Below are 24082 nucleotides of genomic sequence, written 5' to 3' on the forward strand. Positions count from 1 at the left end.
GGTTCCCTGAACCCCCGGACTTCCCTCCACCCCTCCCTTGGCTTCCAAAATTTATCTTCCTTTTTAAACTGCACCTAACTGCATTTATCCAAATTATGGTACTTCATTTTTATCCTTTGTTATTTTAAATTACAAGTGCTCTGTCAATCCTGTCAACATTTTAATAGTGTTCTTTAATATATTCTTTAGAGGTATGTTATTCTTTAGTAAATTGGTTAAACTCTTGGTGCCTGATTTTCCCGGTCAGCCTTGCCATCTCCGCATAGTCCATCATCTTCATTATCCATTCTCCTTTCGATGGGGCTCTTTCTTCTTTCCATCCCTGGGCAAGTAGTATCCGTGCCGTTGTCATCGCATACATAAACAGTACTTTCTTATCCTTCGGTAATTCTTCTCCTACTAAGCCTAATAAAAAGGCCTCTGGTATTTTTTAAATATGTGTTTTATTAGCGGGTTTTTTATTTGTATTTAGATTCCACCTTAGAGCTGTCCAATATTCCTCTTTTACTTTGCCAAAGCACCCAAAGCCTCTGAGCACCCCAGGTTCTGCCTCTCCGTTTAGAGGACAGGCTCTGTGCTAGCAAAACGTTTCCTGGCATTCTTCTCACAGAACTGTATTTGCAGGGATGTATCCCAAGACGCAGTGCTTCTGGATGCGGTCCTTCTGGAAGATGGAGGGGAACTCCCAAGCCATGGCCTGTTCCATCATGAAGCTGCTCTTCCCATCGGCCGGTTTGGAGTTGAGATTCCTCGCCACCCCGAATGCAGTGGCCCTCCCAGGTAGGTGGCATTGTGGCATTGTGGGTCTTCTTCCAGGCAGGTGGAGCTTCTGCTTAGAAGTCCTGAGGCAGGCCGGCCTTCCAGCTGGGGTTAGGCACATGAGGCTGGGTATCTTCAGAGGGTCAGGAAGTACACACACGCCCATCCTTCTTCCTGAGTTTCTGAAATGTGGCAAAACTGTAAATATTTTTAATGTCTTTTTTATTAAAGATTTCTTGGTTTAAAAAAGTATGTGCAATGTTTCTTTTTTCAAGTTACATTTTCTACAGGTCAGTTTCATTTGGTTTTTTTTAAATGTATTTTTAGTAAAGATTTTCTTGATTTACAAAGGTATGTGCAATGTCTCTGTCTTGTATCCCCCCCCCCTCACGTAACACATTTTTCCCAATTTGTTGAGACATTAGGAAGAATAGGGGGAAAGAGGTGGAGGAGAGGAAAGATGAGTGGGGGTGGGGTGGGGTGGGGGTGATTCTATTTTACTTAATATATGTGGGGTTTTGTGTCAGCGTTGCTTGTGCAGGTTCTTTGCTGTTCGCTTGTCTTTCTTTGGTGGTGAGAGAGGTTGGGGTTGGCCTAGGGTGTGGCTATTCATTTGTGGTTGTCTGTGGTGGTCTTTGTTTTCATGTGTGAGTGGGGTGGGTGGGTGTTTTGGATCAGGTTAGCCATATTGATTTGTATTCTTTTGGTGGATTTTTGTCATTGTCTTGTTGGGCTGTGTATGTGATAAAGGGGAGCCATACCGGGGTGAAAGTGTCTTCTTCTATTTGTTCCCATGTCAGTTTCAGTTTATTTGTTAATTTTTCTAGTAGGGCTAGAAAAATATAGGACTATTTCCCCATAGTTTTTGGTACCATTGGTCCATGTTTACTCCTGACAGGTCTCTCCAATGTCTGGTTATGACGTTTCTGGCTGCTGAGAGTAGTTGGGTTATGAGTTCTGTGTGGTGTAAGTGTTTATGGGGTCTGGTGCTGTCATCTGCAAAGAGTCCTAATTTGTAGGTTTTGCTTTTTATTTCCACTCCATGTCTGTGGCTGCTCAGATTCAGATTTCTAAAGGTTCCAGAGCCAGGATGAATAAGAAGAGAGACAGTGGGAATCCTTGTTTTGTGCCTTTTTGGAATGCTATGGTATTGGAGTCCCAATTGTTAGTCCTCCATATTGCTGAGGCTTGCGAGTATATTTGTTTGAGTATTTGCAGGAAATTGGGGCAAAATTTCATGTTAGTACTGCTAATAGGTATTTCCACTCTAAGCAGTCCAAAGCATTGAGGATGTTTATGGACATAATTGTCAGTGGGCATTTAGTTGCAATCATGCACTTTGTGCAATCATATTCAGTAGTTTCCTGATGGGATCTGCTATATTGCGACCAGGGACAAATCCAGTCTGGTCTGGGCCTATTAATTTGTGTAGGAAAATTTTTAGGCAGTTAGCCAAGTTTGGTGTGAATATCTTGTAGTCTTGGGTTATTAATGAGATTAGGCGGTCTGATTCTACTTTGAGGCTGTCTTTCAGTGTTTTTCGGATGGACAATATTTTGGAGTAGGTCCAGGTTTTGGGGATGGGCCCACCCTTTTATGATATCATGGAATAGGCGGGTCATGTAGGGCATCAGGGGTTCTTTGAATTTCCTATAGAATTCTGCTGTAAAGCCATCTGGGCCTGGAGCTTTGTGCGGCTTGAGGTTTTTGAGGACCATATCTATTTCCTCTGGGGTGATAGGACTGTCTATGAATTCCTGTTCCTCATAAGTTAAGGTAGGCATGGTCAGTCCTGGTGTTGATATATGAAGTGATGCGTTTTCCTTTGATGAGGTTTCCCAATTTATGCCATACAGACATAATTACATGTAATTGCTTTTAAGCTAGCTATCTTGCTTATCTACAGCTTATCTGGGTTGCTCTGTGTCTCTCACCTTGTATTGTCTGTCGAACCAATGGAATTGCGCTGAGCTAGAGTGTGGTGGGTGGGGGAGTAGGGGGTTAGAATTAGATTTTTGTTAAAGAATGGGGGGTAGATTGCAGAAAACGTTTTTTTTATTTGGGGTATCTTGGGCAATCTGGGGTTTAGCTGTTTGGTCCTCGGTCTCAGCTGGCATGGAGGGCCTTGTTTTCACAGGACTGTATTTGCAGGTATGTATCCCAAGACACCTGATGCTCTACGTCTGGAAGATGGAGGGGCAATACCCAGCCATGGCCTGGTCGATCATGGAGCTGCTCTTCCCATCGGCCGGTATGGAGTTGAAGTTCCTTGCCACCCAGAATGCAGTGGCCCTACAAGGTACATGACATTGTGGCATTGTGGGTATTCTTCCAGGCCGGTGGAGCTTCTGCTGAGAAGTCCTAAGGCCTTCCTGATGGGGTTAGGCACAGGAGGCTGGGTATCTTCAGAGGGTCAGGAAGTACACATATGCCCATCCTTCTTCCTGAGTTTCTTAAGTTTGGTGAAACTGTTAATATGTGAGCTTAGCAAAATGAGTAATTCCTTTTTAACTAGACCTTCATCTTTTAACCAACTGTGGACTTCTAAGGTGGGCGGGATGTGGGTTTCCTTTCAATTCCCCCCCAAACATTTAATATGTACTGATTTGAAACAATAATACTCAATCTACGTCAAAATCGGTAGAATATCATAAAGGTAAAAGCAGTGGCCCAGGGGCCATTCTAGACAGTATTACCTGAAAGTCAATTTGATTTATTTATCTGGTTATCACAGCAAACACTGCTGTTTTAGTGCAGGAACTCACATTGTGTGCCCTCTGAATTAAGGGCAGTTTGACCTGTTTTAGGTTCAATAATGTGAACAGTTCTAGTTGTGTCCATGTCATACAAAACACATAACAATGTGTTGTACAAATTAATTGAAACAATGACTTTAGTGCAGTAGTTTATTGTACGAAACTCACACATACATGTACAAAACTCACATAGACGTACATTAGTAACGGATATGACCTCCACTATTTTTAAGCAGCATTTGAACACAGTTTGGCATGGAGTCTACTCATTTCGAACAGTTACTGTTGATTTTTGGATCCCTGTACCACACTTGAATCAGTGCCTGAATGAGTTTCTCCATAGTCGTACAGTCTACAGTACGGAGGCGACTTTTGCATATAGCCCACAAATTCTCAATGGGATTTACATCCGGGGAATTCCCTGCCCATTCAGGTACCTGTATTTGCTGCTCTGCTATGAATTTCTTCACCACTTTCAATGTGTGACAGGGGGCTAGGTCCTGCTGCAGTATCCCAGTACCCTCAGGAGACTTCTTTTCCATCTCTGGAGTAACTCTCTTTTATAGTACCATTGGTGGGACATATATTCAGGATAGCTCCCTACAATGACTAACATTTAAAATTGGCTTGGCACCCTGTGATTATACTTCTATTTGGTATTTTGATGATGCTTATATTAGTGTGTATTTTATACTGTTATAGTAAAGTTAAACATTTGTATGGAAAAACGGGGAAAAGAAATTTTACTCAGAGAGGGAAGGAGGAACAGATTAGCTATGCATGGAACAGGTAACAGTGTTAGACCAAGGGTGGAGTTTATGGGCAATCAATCCGGAAGACATTTGTATTTCAAGGAGTTAGTGATCTAACATGGTTACCCCTCCTGCCTTCACTTTCTTCTCCCTCTCTATATCCTGAGCCGTGTATAAGGAGATTTTTAATGCTTTATGTTATTAGATATGCTCTAAGTCCCCCAGAGTCCCTTGGGAAAGCCAGCCAAATGGGTGGGGTATAAAGATGATGATGATGATGATTTATACATATACCTGATGTGCATACAGAAACTGTGCAAAAACTTGCAATGTTTATAGGACTGTCCATGAATTCCTGTTCCTCATCCATTAAGGTAGGCATAGTCAGTTTTGGTGTTTATATATGAAGTGATGCATCGTCTTCTGATGGGGTTTCCCAACCCCCTCACATTTAATGTAATTGCTTTTAAGCTAACCATCTTGCTTATCTACAATATAGGGTGATTCCCTGCCAACCCATCCAGGTTGCCCTGTGTCTCTCACCTTGTATTGTCTATCAAACCAATGGAGTTGCGCTGTCCTAGAGTGTGGTGGGTGGGTAAAGATGGTGAAGTCTTTGGTGCGATGAGGACTGGTCCGGTAGTCAAGGCATTCTTCAGCGCTTCAAATGACTGCTGCCACTCCACACGCTCCGGTTCTTTTTTACGAGTCAAGTTGGTCAGTGTTGCAGCTAGTGGTGCTGCCCAGGGACTCTCTGAGGGGGTTATGATCCCTGCCTTCAGCATCTCCTGCACCACGTTGCGGATTTTATCCATGTATGTCCTAGGGGTCACTGCAATGGGTTAGCATCCCCAGTGTCTATGCAATGGACCACTCCCTTTGCTATTCCTTGAACATTACTGAAGACGGCTTTGTATTTTTGTAGGATACTTCCTAACTCCTCCTGCTGTGATTGGGTTAATGACAGGGCTAGATTCACTTCTTTCTGATTACAACGTTGCTCCCCTCTCCCTTCCCAGCACAGTATGTTGTCTGTTTCTTCTGACTCCTCTCTTATAGCATATAGAGCCCAGCTTTCTGTTCTATGGTAGGGTTTTAGCGTGTTCACGTGACTCATTTTGGACCCAATCTTGTACGGTCCCTCCCAGGCTAATTGCAATTTATTTCCCTTTATTGGTGTTAGCAGCAACACTTCGTCTTCTGGCCCAAAGGTTCTCTCTCTGGCCCTTTTATCATACCAGACTTTTTGCTTTGACTGGGCGGCTTTTGAATTTTCTTCTGCTATTTCTAAGCAATGGCGTAAAGTGTTTTGCAGTTTATTCCATTACTGAATCTGGATCACTATCTGGGTGATCCTCCCAACTCATTCAGAGTAGATCTAAAGGTCCTTTGACCTTGCGCCCTAGTAAAAGTTCAAAGGGACTATACCCAGTACTCTCTTGTGGAATGGGCGGTTCCAAGATGGCGACGGCTTAGCAAGTAGGCTTTGGAGCTCCTCAGATAACAGGACTGTAATTAGCGTTGATTGACACCCAGGGAAGTAATCCACATTGAACCAGTGCTTTGTGATGAACTTTCTGCTATGTAAATACATGCATAATTTGAAGCAAAAATTACCATATTTTTGCTCCATAGGGAGCACCGGATCATAGGGTGCACCTAGTTTTTAGGGGGGGAAATCAATAAAAAAAATCTTATTTCCCCCCAGCCCCAAAGAGCAGCGTGCAGGCTGCGCGCAACCTCTCCCTACCGGAGGGGTTGCACGCGGCTATGGCACAAGCCAAGACAGCGCTGTCTTGGCTTCCTCTTTAGCTGCGCGCAACCTCTCCAGCTGGGAGAGGCTGCGCGGGGCTAAAGAAGCCATAGCCCTGAGCAGCCTCTCCCTGCTGGAGGGGTTGTGCGCGGCTATGGCACAAGTCAAGGCAGCCAGCGGGATCCACCCCACTCTCCATTTTGGCTTCCTCTTTAGCCCCGCGCAACCTCTCCCTGCCAAAGGGGTTACGCGCGGCAAACTCTCCCTGCCGGAGGCGTTCCACACAGCTATGTCACAAGCCAGGGAAGCCAGCAGGATGGATCCCGCTTGCTGTTTTGGGTTTCTCTTTAGCCCCGTGCAACCTCTCCCTGCTGGGAGAGGCTGTGCGGGGCTAAAGAAGCCATAGCCATATACAGCCTCTCCCTGCCAGAGGGACTGCGCGCAGCTATCCCTGAAGCCTGGAGAGCGAGAGGGGTCGGTGTGCACCGACGCCTCTTGCTCTCCAGGCTTCAGCGAAAGCAACGCAAAGCCTTTGGAGCGCGGAGGGAGCGCTCCCTTTGCGCTTCGGAGGCTTAGCATTGCTATCGCTGAAGCCAAGGAGCCTGCATTCGCTCCATAGGACACACACGCATTTCCCCTCAATTTTTGGAGGGCAAAAAGTGTGTCCTATAGAGTGAAAATACGATATATGTCGCTTTTACCGATCTAAAGTCAGCTTTCGATACGGTCCCATTGCATTGTGGCAAAAATTGGAAAAGACAAATATAGACCTCCGTCTATTATTTCTCATCAAAACATATACAGACACATCATTACATGTAAAGGTGGATCTGGCTGGCCATGTCACCACTAGAATTAAGACCATTACTGGAGTCAAACAGGGATGCATTTTGGCACCTTTCCTGTTTAATTTTTATATTAATGACATGGTTAAAGAACTGGAGGGCCTACAGTTTGCCCCTGTCACAATTCTTGACCAAAAACCCTCAGTATTAATGTATGCTGATGACCTAGTACTTGTATCTAGAACCCAGGTGGGCCTGAGATGGCTGCTTGCAAAATTGAGTTCATATTGCACGAGGAATGCTTTATCTATAAACTATGATAAGACGCAGGTCATTTTATTCGGGAAGCGTTCTAAAAAGCATGTTTGGCACCTGGATTAACACATCATAAACCAAGTAAATACATTTAAATATCTGGGATTGACTTATTCAGAAACAGCATCTTGGAATACACAGCTATCCAATATTAAATTGCAAGCCTTTAAATCAGCAAAAGCTATTCTGAAATTTGCTGCCTGTAAAGGTGGAAATCTGGTCAACCCAGGTCTATCTGTGTATAAAGCAAAAACAATGGCCCAGATTTTATATGGTGCAGAGATTTGGGGTATCTCAAAGGTCTCTGGTTTGGAACCCCCACAGAATTATTTTTTAAGAGTTTACCCAAAGAGTTTTTAAGAGTTTTTTAAGAGTTTTTTAAGAGTTTACCCAAAGACGTGCAATCTGCCATGGTCAGGTTGGAAACTCGCATGTTGAGCATAGAGAGCCAAATATATAAAAGAATTCTCTGTTACTGGTTTAGAGTTAAACAGATGGACAACACTAGGCTACCAAAAAAATGCCTGATTGAGGTCTCGAGTGGATTACCCCTTAAAAACTGGGTACATCACGCTGCCCAACTGATGGGCAAATATGACCTCTCAATGACTGAGATTAAAGAACTTCCCTTATATTCCCAGAAAAATATCTTTAAACGAACCATAAGGGCAGTGGCAACTAAAAACAATCTAAACTCTATGTACACATCTACATGCGCCCCATTGTATTTTAAACTTAGAGAGGCCAATGAGCATACATCTTATTTTAATGAATTGACTTTTGTACAACTTTGGAAAGCTTTTACAGAGTTACGATTAAATACAATAAACTCTGCTTATAGAGATGGGAGACACAGAGGCATACCAAAAAACGAACGTGTTTGCATTAGGGGATGTTCTGAAGTAGAGGACCTTATGATTTATACTTGCACTGTCCCTTATATAATGATGCAAGAAAAAGATTTTTAGTACCTATAATGACAAGGTCCCCTGGCCAGAACCCCTCTGACATGATTTTATATCTCCTTGCAGACACAGATAAGTATGTGACCTGGCGTGTAGCACTTTTTGCAACTGCTGCTAGGAAAATTAGAGCAAATTATATAGCCAAGGTAGCCATCAACTGTAAAGGAGATGAATTTATTTGATCCTAGCTATCTACCTCAGGCTATGCTCTATCTTTGTCACCAAACTCTGAGTATAAATTGCACACTGTATTAATTGCCATTGTTTTTGACATTAGTGGCCATGTGATGATTTTAGCTTATGAATTTTATTGTTTAATGTATTGATTTGTATATTGGGGTACTTTTATAGCTCTGTTTAGAGTACGTAATGTTTCGATAATATAAATGTTTTAAGTCTTTTGTATCTATTCAGTATATTTTCTTTTAATTTTCAAATGATTCTGTGTACATTGCTGCAGCCTTTGGCTATGTGCAATAAAACTGACTGACTGACTCTTGTGGAATGTCTCGGTATGCGTACAAGAGGGGTTGTAATTTGCAGCCCCAGTCATTAGGGTTTTCTGCTACATAGGCTTTGATCATACGGATCAAAATTCTGTTAAACTTCTCAACCAATCCATTAGTCTCTGGATGGTACGGTGTGGAAGTTATATGTGTGATGCCACACGCTTCCCACAATCTTTTCATGAGCTGGGATGTAAATGAGATGTATAGGTACTTGACCAACTCACTTGCAAACCCCAGGTGACTCATGTAATTAATCAATGCATCTGCTACTGTCTCAGTTTCAATATTTCTTAATGGGATCGCTTCTGGATATCGGGTTGCAAAATCTATTATAGTCAGGATATATTTATTGCACCGTTTCGTGGCTCTTGGCAATGGCCCTACTAGGTCAAGCCCCAACCTTTGAAATGGGGTAAAGATCACAGGTAAAGGATACAGTTTGGCTTTTGTCTTTTCCTGTCCTGTACCTCGTCTTTGGCAAATATCGCATGCCTGTCAATATAGCTTGATTTGTTTCCCCATGCCTGGCCAGTAGAAGTTCTGCGCAACCCTTCGTTTAGTGCGCGTTATTCCCATGTGTGCACCAAAAATGCTATTATGGACTTGTTGCAAAATCTTTTCTCTATAGGTATGAGGGATTACCAGTTGTTCACGGATTCCTCCCCCCCCCCCCATACAGTGTGGCAAGGAGTTCCCTATACAACAGCCCATTTTCTTCACAGAATCTCTCTGGGCGTTCAGGGGTTAAAGGAGCGGCAGACTTAGCCACCTCAAAACAACTGTTTAACCCAACATCCCCTTTTTGCTCCTGAGCAAAAGTAGCTTTATGGGTGTTTTTAAATGGAACTATAACAGCTTCAGTTTCTGCTCCGCCCAGATTTTCCAGGAGCGGTTTCCTAGCTGTGCCTCCACTGGCAACTGTTTCAGTTTCCTCAGTATCGGGGGATTCTTGGCCCCTCTTTGAGCGAGGACCTACAAATGCACTCTTAACATGCTCTAGGAGATCCCAGGTGATAAGAACTGCTGCTGGAACTTCCTCAGAAATGGTTCTTTGACAATTCCTTTTAATTTTATTGTTTTCTCAGGTATTAATTTAGTGGTGGAAATTATGTCTGGATGGATGATTGTAATCTGTGAGCCAGTGTCTCTTAACCCAAGATACTTTTTATCATCAACCCAGATGTTTTCCCCAGCATTTCTCAAGAGGAAACTATCCTGTTTAATCAAGTAACATTGTACCACACGAGTCTCAAAATTTTCCTCAGGCTGAGGCCTAGCTAAAACCTTGGTTTCCTTGGCAACCTGCCTAACCTGCTGCACTGAGTGGATACAATAAGTCTGTTTTTGAGAACCAGAATTGACAGTTTTACCCTTTCCATCCCCGCAGTCCAAACTCCAGTGGCCTAATTTACCACATGTCCAGCATTTTATTTCCCTGTACCCAGTATAATTAGTTTTATTTCCTTTTCCTTCAGTGGGACCAATGTTAGTCAGGGCCTTGTCAGTTGGACTTTTAGTTTGTGGCATATTTCCCTTATTTGTCACTGAGGTAGGGATTTCCTTGGCATATTGAAATTTGTTTTTGGGGTACTCCCACACTTTTCCACCAAAGTTCGGACCATCAAATCCATGGTCTCTAATTTCATTAATTTGGTCAGCTATTGTGGCTGCCTCCTGTATAGTTTTGGGATGTCGTTCTTTTACCAGATATTTCAATTTCTCATTGATGGTTGTATAAAATTGTTTGAGCACTATAATCTCCCTGATCTTCTGAACTGAATCTGCACCCTCCTGCTGTAGCCACTTTGTGAGGTAATTTGAAATTTTAGCTCCAAGTTGAGCAAACGTTTCTTCCCTCACTTTTGTCAGACTCCTGAACAAAGTTCTTTCTTAACTGTTCTGAGGTGCTTCCAAATTGGGTGTAAATTAATTGTTTAAACATGTCAAAATTTCTAGATTGGTATTTTGGCATTTGTGGATATATTTTGGCGAAGGTTCCACTAATTCTAGCCCTTAATATTATAATTTTTTCCTCATCTTTTATTTGGAAATCTTTGCATGCTCTTTCAAATGAGACGATAAAAGCCTCCGGATTATCCTTCTCTTTGAACTCAGGAAAAAGCTTGAGGTCTATCTTAACCTGACTTTGACTATTTGTGCTGCTATTATTATTATTTTGGTTTTCCACAGATGCCAATTCCATTTTCTGCATTTCTAACTGAAATTGCATCTCTTTTTCCCTCAGACGGTACTGCTCCCTTTCTCTTTCTTTTTCTTGTTCAGCCTTAATTTTTTTTCTCTCTAATTTAATTTAATTCCCCCCAAACATTTGTATTCCAGTTCCAACTTCCATTTTTCAAATTCTAAAGACAGTCTAGGCTCTACTGCCTCAGGGAATTTCTGATATCTCCTCTAAACTCTGCCCTTCTCCCTGAGGATTCCCATTTTCCTCTCCCTTGGAGCTTTCATAGGTTGGTTCCCTCACAGGGTTTCTTGACTTTTTGGGTGGCATATTGGGCACTTCTGGTCTGACAGCGAAACAGAGTCAGTTGAGAGATATTTCCCCCTCAAAGTTACTATTTCTGCCTAGGTTTTCTTTTAGACTTTGGCCTTGAAGCCTTGAAGCCTTGCACTGGGTCTTCACACTGGCCCTGCACAGACACTTCCTCCAACCCCCCTCTCATTCCAGTGGGGTGTTTGTGTGTGAGTATAAACACAGTTGGAAATTGGGGCCAAATTTCATGTTAGTACTGCTAATAGGTATTTCCACTCTAAGCAATCCAAAGTACTGAGGATATTTAGGGACATATTGTATTTTTCGCCCTATAGGATGCACTTTTCCCCCTTCAAAAATGAAGTGGAAATGTATGTGCATCCTATGGGGTGAATGCAGGCTTTCGCTGAAGCCTGGAGAGCGAGAGGGGTCGGTGTGCACCAACCCCTCTCGCTCTCCAGGCTTTGCGCACCTCTCCGCAAGCAGCGGGAGCGCTTCCGCTGCTTGCGGAGACTTGCCTGCACGCTGAAGCCTGCGCGCGCTGAGCTCAGCGCGTCCAGGCTTCGCAGACCTCTCCGCAAGCCATCTGTAAAGCCATCTGGGCCTGGAGCTTTGTGTGGCTTCAGGTTTTCAAGTTTCAAGTTTATTGCGGCCAAAGCCAGTGACACTAAACACCACAAGATTAGACAACAAGAAATCAGCAACAACTTCAGAAAAGAAAAAAGGTTACACAAGGGAACTTCGCAATGTGCCATTCAACAGAAGAGATTTACGCTTCTTAATTACTAAAGTGCAAAATTTAGCCACCTCATATGATATTGAGCTTGAGGAATCTTCCAGGAGGTATTTTCGAAGAATTTCAGGGGAGGATTCCAAATAATATTGAAGGGGTATAAATTTTGATAGAAGCGGTAAAATAAGTTGAACTCGTTCTTCACTATAGAATTCGCAAGATAGAAGAATGTGTGTGACAGATTCTACCTTATTAGACATACAAGGGCAGAGACGCGCATGCATTGGAACCCGCGTGAATTTGCCGTACAGCACTGCTGAGGGCATTGTCTCAAAGCGGGCTCTAGAGCAAGCCCATCTATAGGCTTCGTTAGTGATGTTAGTTAAGTAAGGGGCAGCTGCAAAATTAGGCCAAGCTTTTAAACATCTATACGTCTCTGGGAGTAGGGCGCCTTCTTGTTGTAATTCGATATCATAAAGTCTCCGAGTGATAGTAGCTTTTGCCTTGTTCAGAGTTCCAATAAAAAGATTTTCAGGGTTTAGGCCAATTTGTTTGATCTTGTTAGTTATTTGCATAAGCCAAGGAGGATAGGGAACTGCGGCCAGGAAGCAAGGTAATAGACCCTTAGGATTGTAATGGATTTTCAGCCAGAGGGATATTGCTTGTTCCCAGACTTTTAATTCCACTCTGGGCAGTCCTGCCTCTTGCCTTAAGACTGCATTAGGTGTACACTTAGGGGTAGCAAATAATGATCTTAAGAATTTAGATTGTACTGTTTCAAGGGTCTTAAGGTTGGCAGAGGGGCTAATTTGAGAGCCATATAGAAGTTGGGCTAAAGATTTTGCCTGAAAGACTGTTAGGGCCATCGGGAGGAAGCCAGCTCCTTTCCTTCTGAATAATCTAAGGATAGCATTTGCACTTCTTTCTGCTGATATAGCTGATGTGGTCAAGTGTGTTGAGAATTTGGCATTATAAGAGAAAGTAATGCCTAAGTATTGGAAGGTCTTAGTCTGTTCAATGGCGTTTCCCTTTACGCTCCAATTATCCTTCCTGAAGGAGCGGTTAAAATGTACAATTTTGGTTTTGGCAAAGTTAATTGTTAACAGTTCAGTGTTACATTGGTCACTAAACTTTCCTAAGGCACGTTTCAGACCCACTTTGGTTTGAGAGAGAAGAACAGCGTCATCCGCATACATTAAAATTGGTACTTTTCTGCCATTAGAGAACACAGGGGGGTGGGTTTCAATTTCACGGCAGCATGTGACCAGGGAGTTAACATAGATGTTAAATAGGAATGGGGCTAATAGGCATCCTTGTCTAACTCCTCTTTGGACTGGGATTTCTCTAGAGAGTCTGCCGTCCTGTGCAAGTCTTATCTGGAGGGTATTGTTCTCATGAAGCTTAATCATCAGAAGTAATAACCTTCTGTTAATACCCATATTGGCCAATTTGGCCCAGAGCCTGCTCCTGGATACAGAATCAAATGCTGCCTTTAGGTCCACAAAGGCCGCATATAATGACTTTTTCCAATATTTCGCATACTTATAGACAAAGTAATCTAACACTAAGCAGTGATCAATGGTGGAACGTCCGGATGTAAACCCTGCTTGTTCAGTTTCTAGCAAGTTATTATGATCTAACCATTCCCATAATTTTAGGCATAGATGTTTTGTATAAAGTTTACAGATCACATTCAGGAGACTAATTGGTCTATAATTAGATGGATCAGAGGGGTTGCCCTTTTTAAATATGGGAACAATTATAGCTAGTCCCCAATCTTTAGGGATTTCAGTTGTCTTATCTATACATGAAAATAGATTTGCAAGGACCGGGGCCCACCAGTTTATTTGCGCTTTCAGAAGTTCAGCGACAATGAAATCACTTCCTGGGGCTTTGCCAGATTTCATTTGTAGAATTAGCGAAGTGATTTCAGTTTCAGATGTTGGGGGCCATGGTGTATCATTATCTAAGGGGATGTTAAGCGGCGCAGAAGGACGATGTTCCCTAAACAGCACTTTATAGTGCTCTTCCCATGAATTTGCAGGGATTATTGTGCCCTCATTAGGAGCTTTGGTTTGACTGGAGATAATTTTCCAGAAGTTGGAATTGTCTTTTTCTATTGACGCTTTTATGAGGGCCTGCCAGATGAGAGAGTCTGCGGTTCTTTTTTTGGTTTTTAATAACTCTTTGTAGTTCTTTTTTTTAAGTTGTAACTCCAATTTAGTGATAGGGTTAGGATTTTGCTGGAAGACCTTAAAGCATTCCCTGAGTATAAGTTTTGCCTGAGTGCATTCGTGGTCAAACCATTTTTTGTTGGTAGGGGAGTCATTTTGGTTAGATCTTCTGGGTCTTGACAATAACGGTTGGAGTTTTCGGATTAATGTGTTATAATGGTCAGTTGGGGAGGTCTCTTCAGTGTCGTTGGAAGTCAGATCAGCCCAGAGGAGTTGACCTTCCATTGATTGTGTCCAAATACCAAAATTGTTATTAACATAAGGGGACCATTTAATTCTGGATCTGCCTATTTGTTGTAAAGCGCTAGGATCAGGAGTCTGCGGGGCAAGCCCACATCTAGAGGGTTCCCAAAATTCAGTCCTTTTAAGATTTAGGGGTAAATGGTCACTTTCGGTTCTTATATCTACAGTAAATTCAATATATTCATCGAAGAGTTCTTGGGAGACAAGGATGTAGTCAATAACAGAATGCCTTAAGCCTGACCAGTAAGTAAATTGGCCAGGGTAGTCCCCCGAGGAGAGGCCGTTTAAAATAACAAGGTTTAATCTAAGTGCCATTAAAAAAAGACATGTACCAGCAAAATTGGTAACTGGGTCAAGTGAGTGACGCCTGAATAGGGGCCAATGTTCATCATTAGCATTTAGGGGACCCATTCCACTTTCCTTGATTAACTGTTCGTCTGAGTGGCCTAGCCTTGCATTAAAATCCCCACCAATAATTAAGGAGGCAGAGGGAAACTTCAGGTTTTTGAGGACCATATCTATTTCCTCTGGGGTGATAGGACTGTCCATGAATTCCTGTCCCTTATCCGTTAAGTTAGGCATGTTCAGTCTTGGTGTTTATATATGAAGTGATGTGTTTTGATGGGATGTGGGTTTCCTTTTAATTCCCCCCAAACATTTAATATATACTGATTTGAAACAATAATACTCTAGGTCAAAATCGGTAGAATATCATAAAGGTAGAAATAGTGCCCCAGGGGCCCTTCTAGACAGTATTACCTAAAAGTCAACTTGATTTATTTATCTGGTTATCACAGCAAAAACTGCTGTTTTAGTGCAGGAACTCACTGAATTAAGGGCGGTTTCAGGTTCAATAATGTGAACAGTTCTAGTGTGTGTCCATCTCTTACTAAACACATAACAATGTGCTGTACAAATTAATTGAAACAATGACTTTAGTACAGTAGTTTATTGTACAAAACTCACAGACATGTACATTAGTAACGGATATAACCTCCGCTATTTTTAAGCAGCATTTGAATACGGTTTGGCATGGAGTCTACTCATTTCGAACAGTTACTGTTGATTTTCGGATCCCTGTACCACACTTGAATCAGTGCCTGAATTAGTTTCTCCATAATCGTACAATCTACAGCACAGAGGCGATTTTTCCATATAGCACACAAATTCTCAGTAGGATTTACATCCGGGGAATTCCCTGCCCAATCAAGTACCTCTGTTTGCTGCTCTGTCATGAATTTCTTCACCACTTTCAATGTGTGACAGGGGGCTAGGTCCTGCTCCAGTATCCCAGTACCCTCAGGAGACTTTTTTTCCAGCTCTGGAGTAACTCTCTTTTATAGTACCATTGGTGGGACATATTTTCAGGATGGAGCCCTACCATGACCAACATTTAAAATTGGCTTGGCACCCTGTGATTTTACTTCTATTTGGTATTTTGATGATGCTTATATTAGTGTGTATTTTATATGTTAAAGTTAAACATTTGAATGGAAATCATATAGTACAGTAGTACCTCAGGTTACAGACTCCGCTAACCCAGAAAAAGCTCCTCGGGTTAAGAACTTTGCTTCAGGATGAGAACAGAAATTGCGTGGTGGCGGCGCAGCGGCAGCAGGAGGTCCCATTAGCTAAAGTGGTACCTCAGGTTAAGAACAGTTTCAGGTTAAGAACGGACCTCCAGAACGAATTAAGTTCTTAACCTGAGGTTGTTGTTGTTTAGTCGTTTAGTCATGTCCAACTCTTACCATGTCCATGGACCAGGCACTCCTGTCTTCCACTGTCTCCTGCAGTTTGGTCAAACTCATGTTAGTAGCTTCAAAAACACTGTCCAACCATCTCGTCCTCTGTCGTCCCCTTCGCCTTGTGCCCTCCATCTTTCCCAGCATCAGGGTCTTTTCCAGGGAGTCTTCTCTTCTTATGAGGTGGCCAAAGTACTGGAGTCTCAGCTTCACGATCTGTCCTTCCAGTGAGCATTCAGGGCTGATTTCCTTCAGAATGGAGAGGTTTGATCTTCTTGCTGTCTAAGGGACTCTCAAGAGTCTCCTCCAGCACCATAATTCAAAAGCATCAATTATTCGGCGATCAGCTTTCTTGATGGTTCAGCTCTCACTTCCATACATCACTACTGGGAAAACCATGGCTTTAAGTATGCGGACCTTTGTTGGCAAGGTGATGTCTCTGCTTTTTAAGATGCTGTCTAGGTTTGTCATCGCTTTTCTCCCAAGAAGTAGGCGTCTTTTGATTCGTGACTGCTGTCACCATCTGCAGTGATCACGGAGCCCAAGAAAGTAAAATTTCTCACTGCCTCCATTTCTTCCCCTTCTATTTGCCAGGACGTGATGGGACCAGTGGCCATGATCTTCATTTTTTTTTGATGTTGAGCTTCAGACCATATTTTGCACTCTCCTCTTTCACCCTCATTAAAAGGTTCTTTAATTCCTCCTCACTTTCTGCCATCATGGTTGTGTCATCTGCATATCTGAGGTTGTTGATATTTCTTCCGGCAATCTTAATTCCGGCTTGGGATTCATCCAGCCCAGCGTTTCACATGATGAATTCTGCATATAAGTTAAATAAGCAGGGAGACAATATACAGCCTTGTCGTACTCCTTTCCCAATTTTGAACCAATCAGTTGTTCCATATCCAGTTCTAACTGTTGCTTCTTGTCCCACACAGAGATTTCTCAGGAGATGGATGAGGTGATCAGGCACTCCCATTTCTTTAAGAACTTGCCATAGTTTGCTGTGGTCGACACAGTCAAAGGCTTTTGCATAGTCAATGAAGCAGAAGTAGGTGTCTTTCTGGAACTCTCTAGCTTTCTCCATAATCCAGCGCATGTTTGCAATTTGGTCTCTGCTTCCTCTGCTGTTTCGAAATCCAGCTTGTACTTCTGGGAGTTCTCGGTGCACATACTGCTTAAGTCTGCCTTGTAGAATTTTAAACATAACCTTGCTAGCTTGTGAAATGAATGAAATTGTGCAGTAGTTGGAGCATTCCTTGGCACTGCCCTTCTTTGGGATTGGGATGTAGACTGATCTTCTCCAATCCTCTGGCCACTGCTGAGTTTTCCAAATTTAATAGCATATTGAGTGTAGCACCTTAACAGCATCATCTTTTAAAATTTTAAATAGTTCAGCTGGAATATCATCACTTTCAGTGGCCTTGTTATTTCTAAGGCCCATTTGACTTCACTCTCCAGGATGTCTGGCTCAAGGCCAGCAACCACACTACCTGTGGTGTACGAGACATCAGTATCTTTCTGGTATAATTCCTCTGTGTATTCTTGCCACCTCTTCTTGATGTCTTCTGCTTCTGTTAGGTCCTTACCACTTTTGTCCTTTATTACGGTAATCTTTGTACGAAATGTTCCTTTCATATCTCCAATTTTCTTAAACAGATCTCTGGTTCTTCCCATTCTGTTGTTTTCCTCTATTTCTTTGCATTGCTCGTTTAAGAAGGCCTTCTTGTCTCTCCTTGCTATTTTTTTGAAATCTTCATCCAATTTCCTGTATCTTTCACTATCTCTCTCGCATTTTGCTTGCCTTCTCTCCTCCGCTATTTGTAAGGCCTCGTTGGTCAGGCACTTTGCTTTCTTGCATTTTCTTTTCATTGGGATGATTTTGTTGCTGCCTCCTGTATAATGTTATGAGCCTCTATCCATAGTTCTTCAGGCACTCTGTCCACCAAATCTAGATCCTGAAACCTGTTCCTCACTTCCACTGTGTATTCATAAGGGATTTGATTTAGATTGTATCTCACCGGCCCAGTGGTTTTTCCTACTTTCTTCAGTTTAAGCTTGAATTTTGCTTTAAGAAGCTGATGATCTGAGCCACAGTCAGCTCCAGGTCCTGTTTTTGCTGACTGTATAGAGCTTCTCCATCTTTGACTGCAGAGAATATAATCAATCTGATTTTGATGCTGCCCATCTTGTGATGTCCATGTGTAGAGTCGTCTCTTGTGTTGTTGGAAAAGAGTGTTTGTGATGATCAGCTTGTTCTCTTGGCAGAACTCTATTAGCCTTTGCCCTGCTTCGTTTTGAACTCCAAGGCCAAACTTGCAAGTTGTTCCTTTTATCTCTTGATTCCCTACTTTAGCATTCCAATCCCCTATAATGAGAGGAACATCCTTCTTTGGTGTCATTTCTAGTAGGTGTTGTAAGTCTTCATAGAATTGGTCAGTTTCAGTTTCTTCAGCACCAGTGGTTGGTACATAAACTTGGATTACTGTGATGTTAAAAGGTCTGCCTTGGATTCGTATTGAGATCATTCTATCATTTTTGAGATTGCATCCCAGTACAGCTTTCGCCACTCTTTTGTTGACTATGAGGGCCACTCCATTTCTTTTACGGGATTCTTGCCCACAGTAGTAGATGTGATGGTCATCCGAACTGAATTCGCCCATTCCCGTCCATTTTAGTTCACTGATGCCCGTGATGTCAATATTTATTCTTTTTTTTAAAAAATAATTTTTTTATTATTTTCTTTTTTTTTAAGAATAATTTTTTATTAACCGACCAATCACATCAAATCAAACCAAATTACATAAATTCCAAATTACACAGCCGAATTTTAAATTTTTGTTCGGGGTACCCATATTTCAAGTTCCGAAGGGGATCCAATCAACTTCTTGCTTCTTACTGCTGTTTTAATGTCCACAAATCTAACCTTATGATGTTCACAGTACTATCCAGCCCTTTCTTATTGTTTTTCCACATCTCTTGTTGTTATTTTCATATATTTTTCCTTTCTCTTTGTGACCTCTGATAGTCTCCACAAGCTGGTTAGAACAGTTTGTAATCCTGCGTGGATATTATTTTTTTTATCCAGTAGCCATATCCAGACGTTTTCCATATAACATCACTTCCATACATCAAAACAGTCTTAGCGTCATTAATCTTCACCAATCTGCCTCCTTTCTCAAAACCTCTGAGGAGATTCACCAGGAATGCAGTCTGAAAACAGGTCCGTTCCTCCTCCTGGCTATAAATCCTTTGGCAAGATGGCGACTCCAAATTAATTGCTGCGCCATTCCAAAAGCTCTTATTGCTTCTCGATCTCCATAAAGCATACTTTTGGTTAAAGTTTATCTCCACACAGACCTTAATCATCCTGCTTGGGTCAGTTCAACCGATGATTCTAATGAGGAAAGGTTCTTGTAAATCACATAGAAGGAAAGTAAAAAAGGCCCCCCCCCATTCAGTCCCGTTGTTAACATACCCAGCCTTTGGTGTATCTTCATCGTAAAATATTCCTGTTTCTCCAACCCGTCGTCTTCTTTCGCAGAAGTCACTTAAATTAGCAGACTTCACTCCCCTTCTTCACTTGAAATATGTGCATTTGCTTCTTTTGTAATTAATTATTCCAAATTGCTGCAGCTAGTGCGCGATCAGAGACAGCGTCCAGGAAAGCCGAGGTCCACACGGGGGCATTCTGCTTCGGGCCCTCACCCCCTTCTTTCGAATTAGGGGGTGATTTATGGGCACAGCAGGCAAGGGCAGTGTTCCCCATTCCCTTGGGGCAACAAGGGAGGCTGCCTACTCCCATAACAGCCTCTTAATTACCCCGTGTGGGTCGGAGAGATGGTATTGTTGGCCATCTTCCAATGCGACCCCTAGTGGCCCCCCGCCACCTAGTGGCCCCCCCCATAATAGCACAAACCACAAAGCAAAATGATACACCAAAACAGAAAAAGAAAAAGAAAAAAGAAAGGAAAAAAAGGGGGGAACAATAAACAAATAGACAATAATAACAAACTTTATTCTTCACAAATCCAACCTTTTAAACATCTTGGTTGACTTCCTCAAATCCCTCCCTTCTGAGTTTCCTTGTAATTTAATAGTAACAGCTTTCCAATATCATTATGAAACTAAAACAATTTCCAATTATAGTCATCTTACTCACTTTTCTTAACATTCTAAATCCCATTTATTTAATTATAACTTAATTTATCCTAGGCCTATTTCAAGTAATTTCTAATTTTTTATATTACAATATTTGTTCACATAGTCCTTGAATTTCCTCCAGTCCTCTTGAAACTCCTCTTCTTTCTGGTCGCGGATTCTTCCAGTCAGGTCAGCTAGCTCCGAAAAGTCCATCATCTTCATCTGCCAATCTTCCACTGTTGGTAGTTCTTGTGTTTTCCAATTTTTAGCAAGTAATGTTTGAGCAGCCGTTGTGGCATACAAAAATAATTTAACATCTTTCTTGGGCAATTCTAAACCAGTTATTACAAGAAGAAAGGCCTCTGGTTTCTTAATAAATGTATATTTCAACATTTTTTTCCGTTCGTTATAAATCTTCTCCCAGAAGTCTTTCACCTTGGGACACCACATATGGAAAAAAGTACCTTCTTTTTCTTTACATTTCCAACAAAGGTTATCACTATTGTGATAAATCTTTGCTAGTTTTACAGGGGTCAAGTACCATCTATACATCATCTTCATAATATTTTCCTTTAACATTGTACATGCAGTAAACTTAACTCCTTTCCTCCATAGCATCTCCCAGTCCTCCATCATTATATTATGTCCCACATCCCTTGCCCAGTCAATCATAACCGATTTAACTTGTTCATCCTTTGTATGCCACTCCAACAACAAACTGTACATTTTAGACATATTCTTATCATTAGTATCTAACAGCTCCGTTTCCAATTTGGTTTTTTCTGTAGCAAAACCATTTCTCTTATCCATCTTATATAATTCGTTAATTTGATAATATTGCAACCAATTCACTTTATCTTTAATTTGTTCAAATGGTTTTAATTTAAAACCTTCCTGATCCTCTAACAACAAATCTGAATACCTCAGCCATTTATTTTCCATATTTAACTTTTTTGGGGCCTGTGCTTCCATTGGTGAAATCCATTTTGGTGTTTTTCTTACTAAGAGATCTTTGTATCTAGTCCATACATTGTATAACGCCTTTCTAATTACATGATTCTTAAAACCACTGTGGGCCTTTATCTTGTCATACCATAGATATGCATGCCATCCAAATCTATTATCCAATCCCTCCAAGTCTAACACATCATCATTCTCTAATTGAATCCAATCCTTGATCCAGCAGAATGCGGCAGCTTCAAAGTATATCTTCAAATCTGGTAGGGAAAAGCCCTCTCTTTCTTTTATATCTGTAAGTAATTTATATTTAATTCTAGGTTTCCCCCCCTGCCAGATAAATTTAGACAATGCCTTCTGCCATTCTTTAAAACATTTGACATTATCAGTGATTGGTAAAACTTGAAATAAAAACAACATCTTCGGCAATACATTCATCTTAACCACCGATATTCGGCCCGTCAATGAAAGTTTTAGGTTTGACCACATCTCAAGATCTCTCTTGATTTCATTCCATAATTTTTCATAGTTAGCTTTATAAAGATTCAAATTCTTTACTGATAAGTTCACACCCAAATATTTAACTTTTTTCACAGAAACAAGGCCTGTCCTTTCAAAAATATTTTTCCCCCCTCATTATCTAAGTTTTTTTCTAAAACTTTGGTTTTGCTCTTGTTTAATTTAAATCCTGCTACCTGCCCAAACTCTTGAATCAGCTCCAGTGCTTTTACTGCACTGGTTTCTGGGTCTTGTAAAGTTAAAACCAAGTCACCAGCAAAGGCTTTTAATTTATATTGCTTGGATCCTACTACAATACCTTTAACCTCCTCCTCTTTCCTCAACATGTTTAGCAAAACTTCCAGAACAGAAATAAATAGCAGAGGGGAAAGCGGGCACCCTTGCCTGGTTCCTTTCTCAATATTTATTCTTGCCATCTCATTTTTGACCACATCCAACTTACCCAGGTTCATGGTTCTTACATTCCAGGTTCCTATGCAATATTTTTCTTTACAGCATTGGACTTTCCTTTCGCTTCCAGGCATATCCACAACTGAGCGACCTTTCGGCTTTGGCCCAGCCACTTCATCAGCTCTGAATCTACTTGTACTTGTCCTCCGCTCTTCCTCAGTAGCATGTTGGACGCCTTCCAACCTGAGGGGGCTCATCTTCCAGCGTCATAACTTTTATATGCATGTCGCCTTTGTCCATAGAGTTTTCTTGGCAGGGATACTGGAGTGGCTTGACGGTTTCTGCTCCAGGTGGATCACGTTTGGTCAAAACTCTCCACTATGATCTGTCCATCTTGGGTGGCCTTACACAGCATAGCTCATAGCTTCTCCGAGTTATTGAAGCCCATTCGCCATGGCAAGGCAGTGATCCATGAAGGGGAGGTACCACTATATTTACCCAAGGTACCACTATATTATTCAGAGAGAGAGAAGGAGGAACAGATTAGCTAAGTATGGAAGAGGTGTTGGAAGAGGTGTTGAACCTTGGTGTTGGACCAAGGGGTGGAGTTTATGGGCAATGTATCCGGAAGATATTGTATTTCGAGGAGTTAGTGATCTGACATGGTTACCCTTCCTGCCTTCTCTTCCTTCTCCCTCTCGATCTCCTGAGACGTGTATCAGGAGATTTTTAATGCTGGATGTTTTTAGATGATGATGATGATGATTTATTACATATAGCTGCTGTGCCTACAGAAACTGTGCCAAAACTTGCAATGTTTATATTTTAAAAAGATGAATACTAAAATCACAGTTGCAAACACTTTCTTTTTGCACTTTCTAAACATCTAATATTATAGTCCCTTGATGAAACCCAAGTCACCCCATGATTTCTTAGACCAGAAAAGCACTAGAAAGCAACATTTGTAAGGGCAGTAGAGAATTGACCAAGTGTGAAGGCTGGAGCACTTACAAGGGACGCACACAAAATGTAAGCCACAAAGAGCAACGTGAAGGTGTTTCCATGTGATGGCTACCTTTGTGCCGCAAGGTATAATGTGCATATTGGTTGGTATTCCAAACCATTCTTCTCCATGGCATGGCCAAGTTAAAAAAGCAACCACCACCAAGCCAGCAGCACCCCCTGTATGGCAGTTATGTGTGCCAGCTCTCACAATCCCATTTCTGAGAAGCAGACATTTGTTGAATACAGTGCAAAGTCTCTGAGGTTTATGAGGCTTGTGCTGATCCGCTGCCTAGGCTTTAAGTTGCACCTCACTGGGCGGCAGCCTATGTAGTTTTCTGCCGCATTCCCCCTCCTAGGCAGCATGGAAACCATGTGATTCAGCTTGAACCGGATGACAGAGTAGTGGAATTCCCTCTCCTTGTTCAGTTTGCGGAAATAGTCTGCCCTGTGGTTGGCAGCATAGTGTATGGACCTCAGGGATGTCAGCGAGCCCATAGAGCTTGCCCAGGAGCACTGGGAAGACAGTGAAGAAAGTGACCAAGCACTAGATGAAGTTGAAGTGGCCTTCCTAGAAATGGGAGCATGGGATGCTGCAGGAAAAGGAATAGCAAGTCTGCTACTTTTCAGGGGAAAGTAGTGCTTTAAACAGCTGCGCAGCAGAACTGGAAGGGGAGGAACGTTTTATTGGCATAGAGGTGCCGAGGAGTATTACCTGCAGGTTCCTGGTCATCAGAATAGGATGGCTGCCTCAGGCAGCTGATTTTAGATGCCCTGAGATGGGCAACAGGTTGTTCCTGATTTTAATTTATTATTATTGTATGTTTTATGGACAAGGAGCAGGAGAGCACCGTCTGGTTGGCCCTCGACCTTGGGTCCTTGGTTTCAGGAGGAAGGGCTGCTGCACGGAGGTAGAGCTTTGCGGTGCGTCTGTGTGTGGGGGGAGTGAGGCCAGCGTTACTTTACCCGCAGTATTTCCAGGCAGGGCTAGGGAAAGAGTCGGGTCTGAAACTGTGGAGAGCACGTGTGTA

At 42.1% G+C, this 24082-nt stretch overlaps 1 protein-coding gene across 3 annotated transcripts in view; it reads left to right on the forward strand.

Moving 5' to 3' along the window:
- Positions 1-632: 632 nt before the first annotated feature.
- Positions 633-24082, forward strand: part of LOC308468857 (uncharacterized protein) — a 144885-nt gene continuing 121435 nt past the window's right edge. The window contains exons 1-2 of one of the 3 annotated variants that reach the window (XM_080991352.1): positions 633-780; positions 2911-3058. In XM_080991352.1, the coding sequence (XP_080847478.1) occupies positions 763-780; positions 2911-3058 (166 nt within the window). In that variant the 5' untranslated portion in view covers positions 633-762. Of the gene's footprint in view, positions 781-1252; positions 2545-2910; positions 3059-24082 lie in introns of those variants that run through there. The other 2 variants (XM_080991353.1, XM_080991351.1) reach the window with 2 other exon arrangements.

This window comes from Podarcis pityusensis, assembly GCF_964106645.2.
Source record: "Podarcis pityusensis genome assembly, chromosome: Z".
Lineage (NCBI taxonomy): Eukaryota > Metazoa > Chordata > Lepidosauria > Squamata > Lacertidae > Podarcis > Podarcis pityusensis.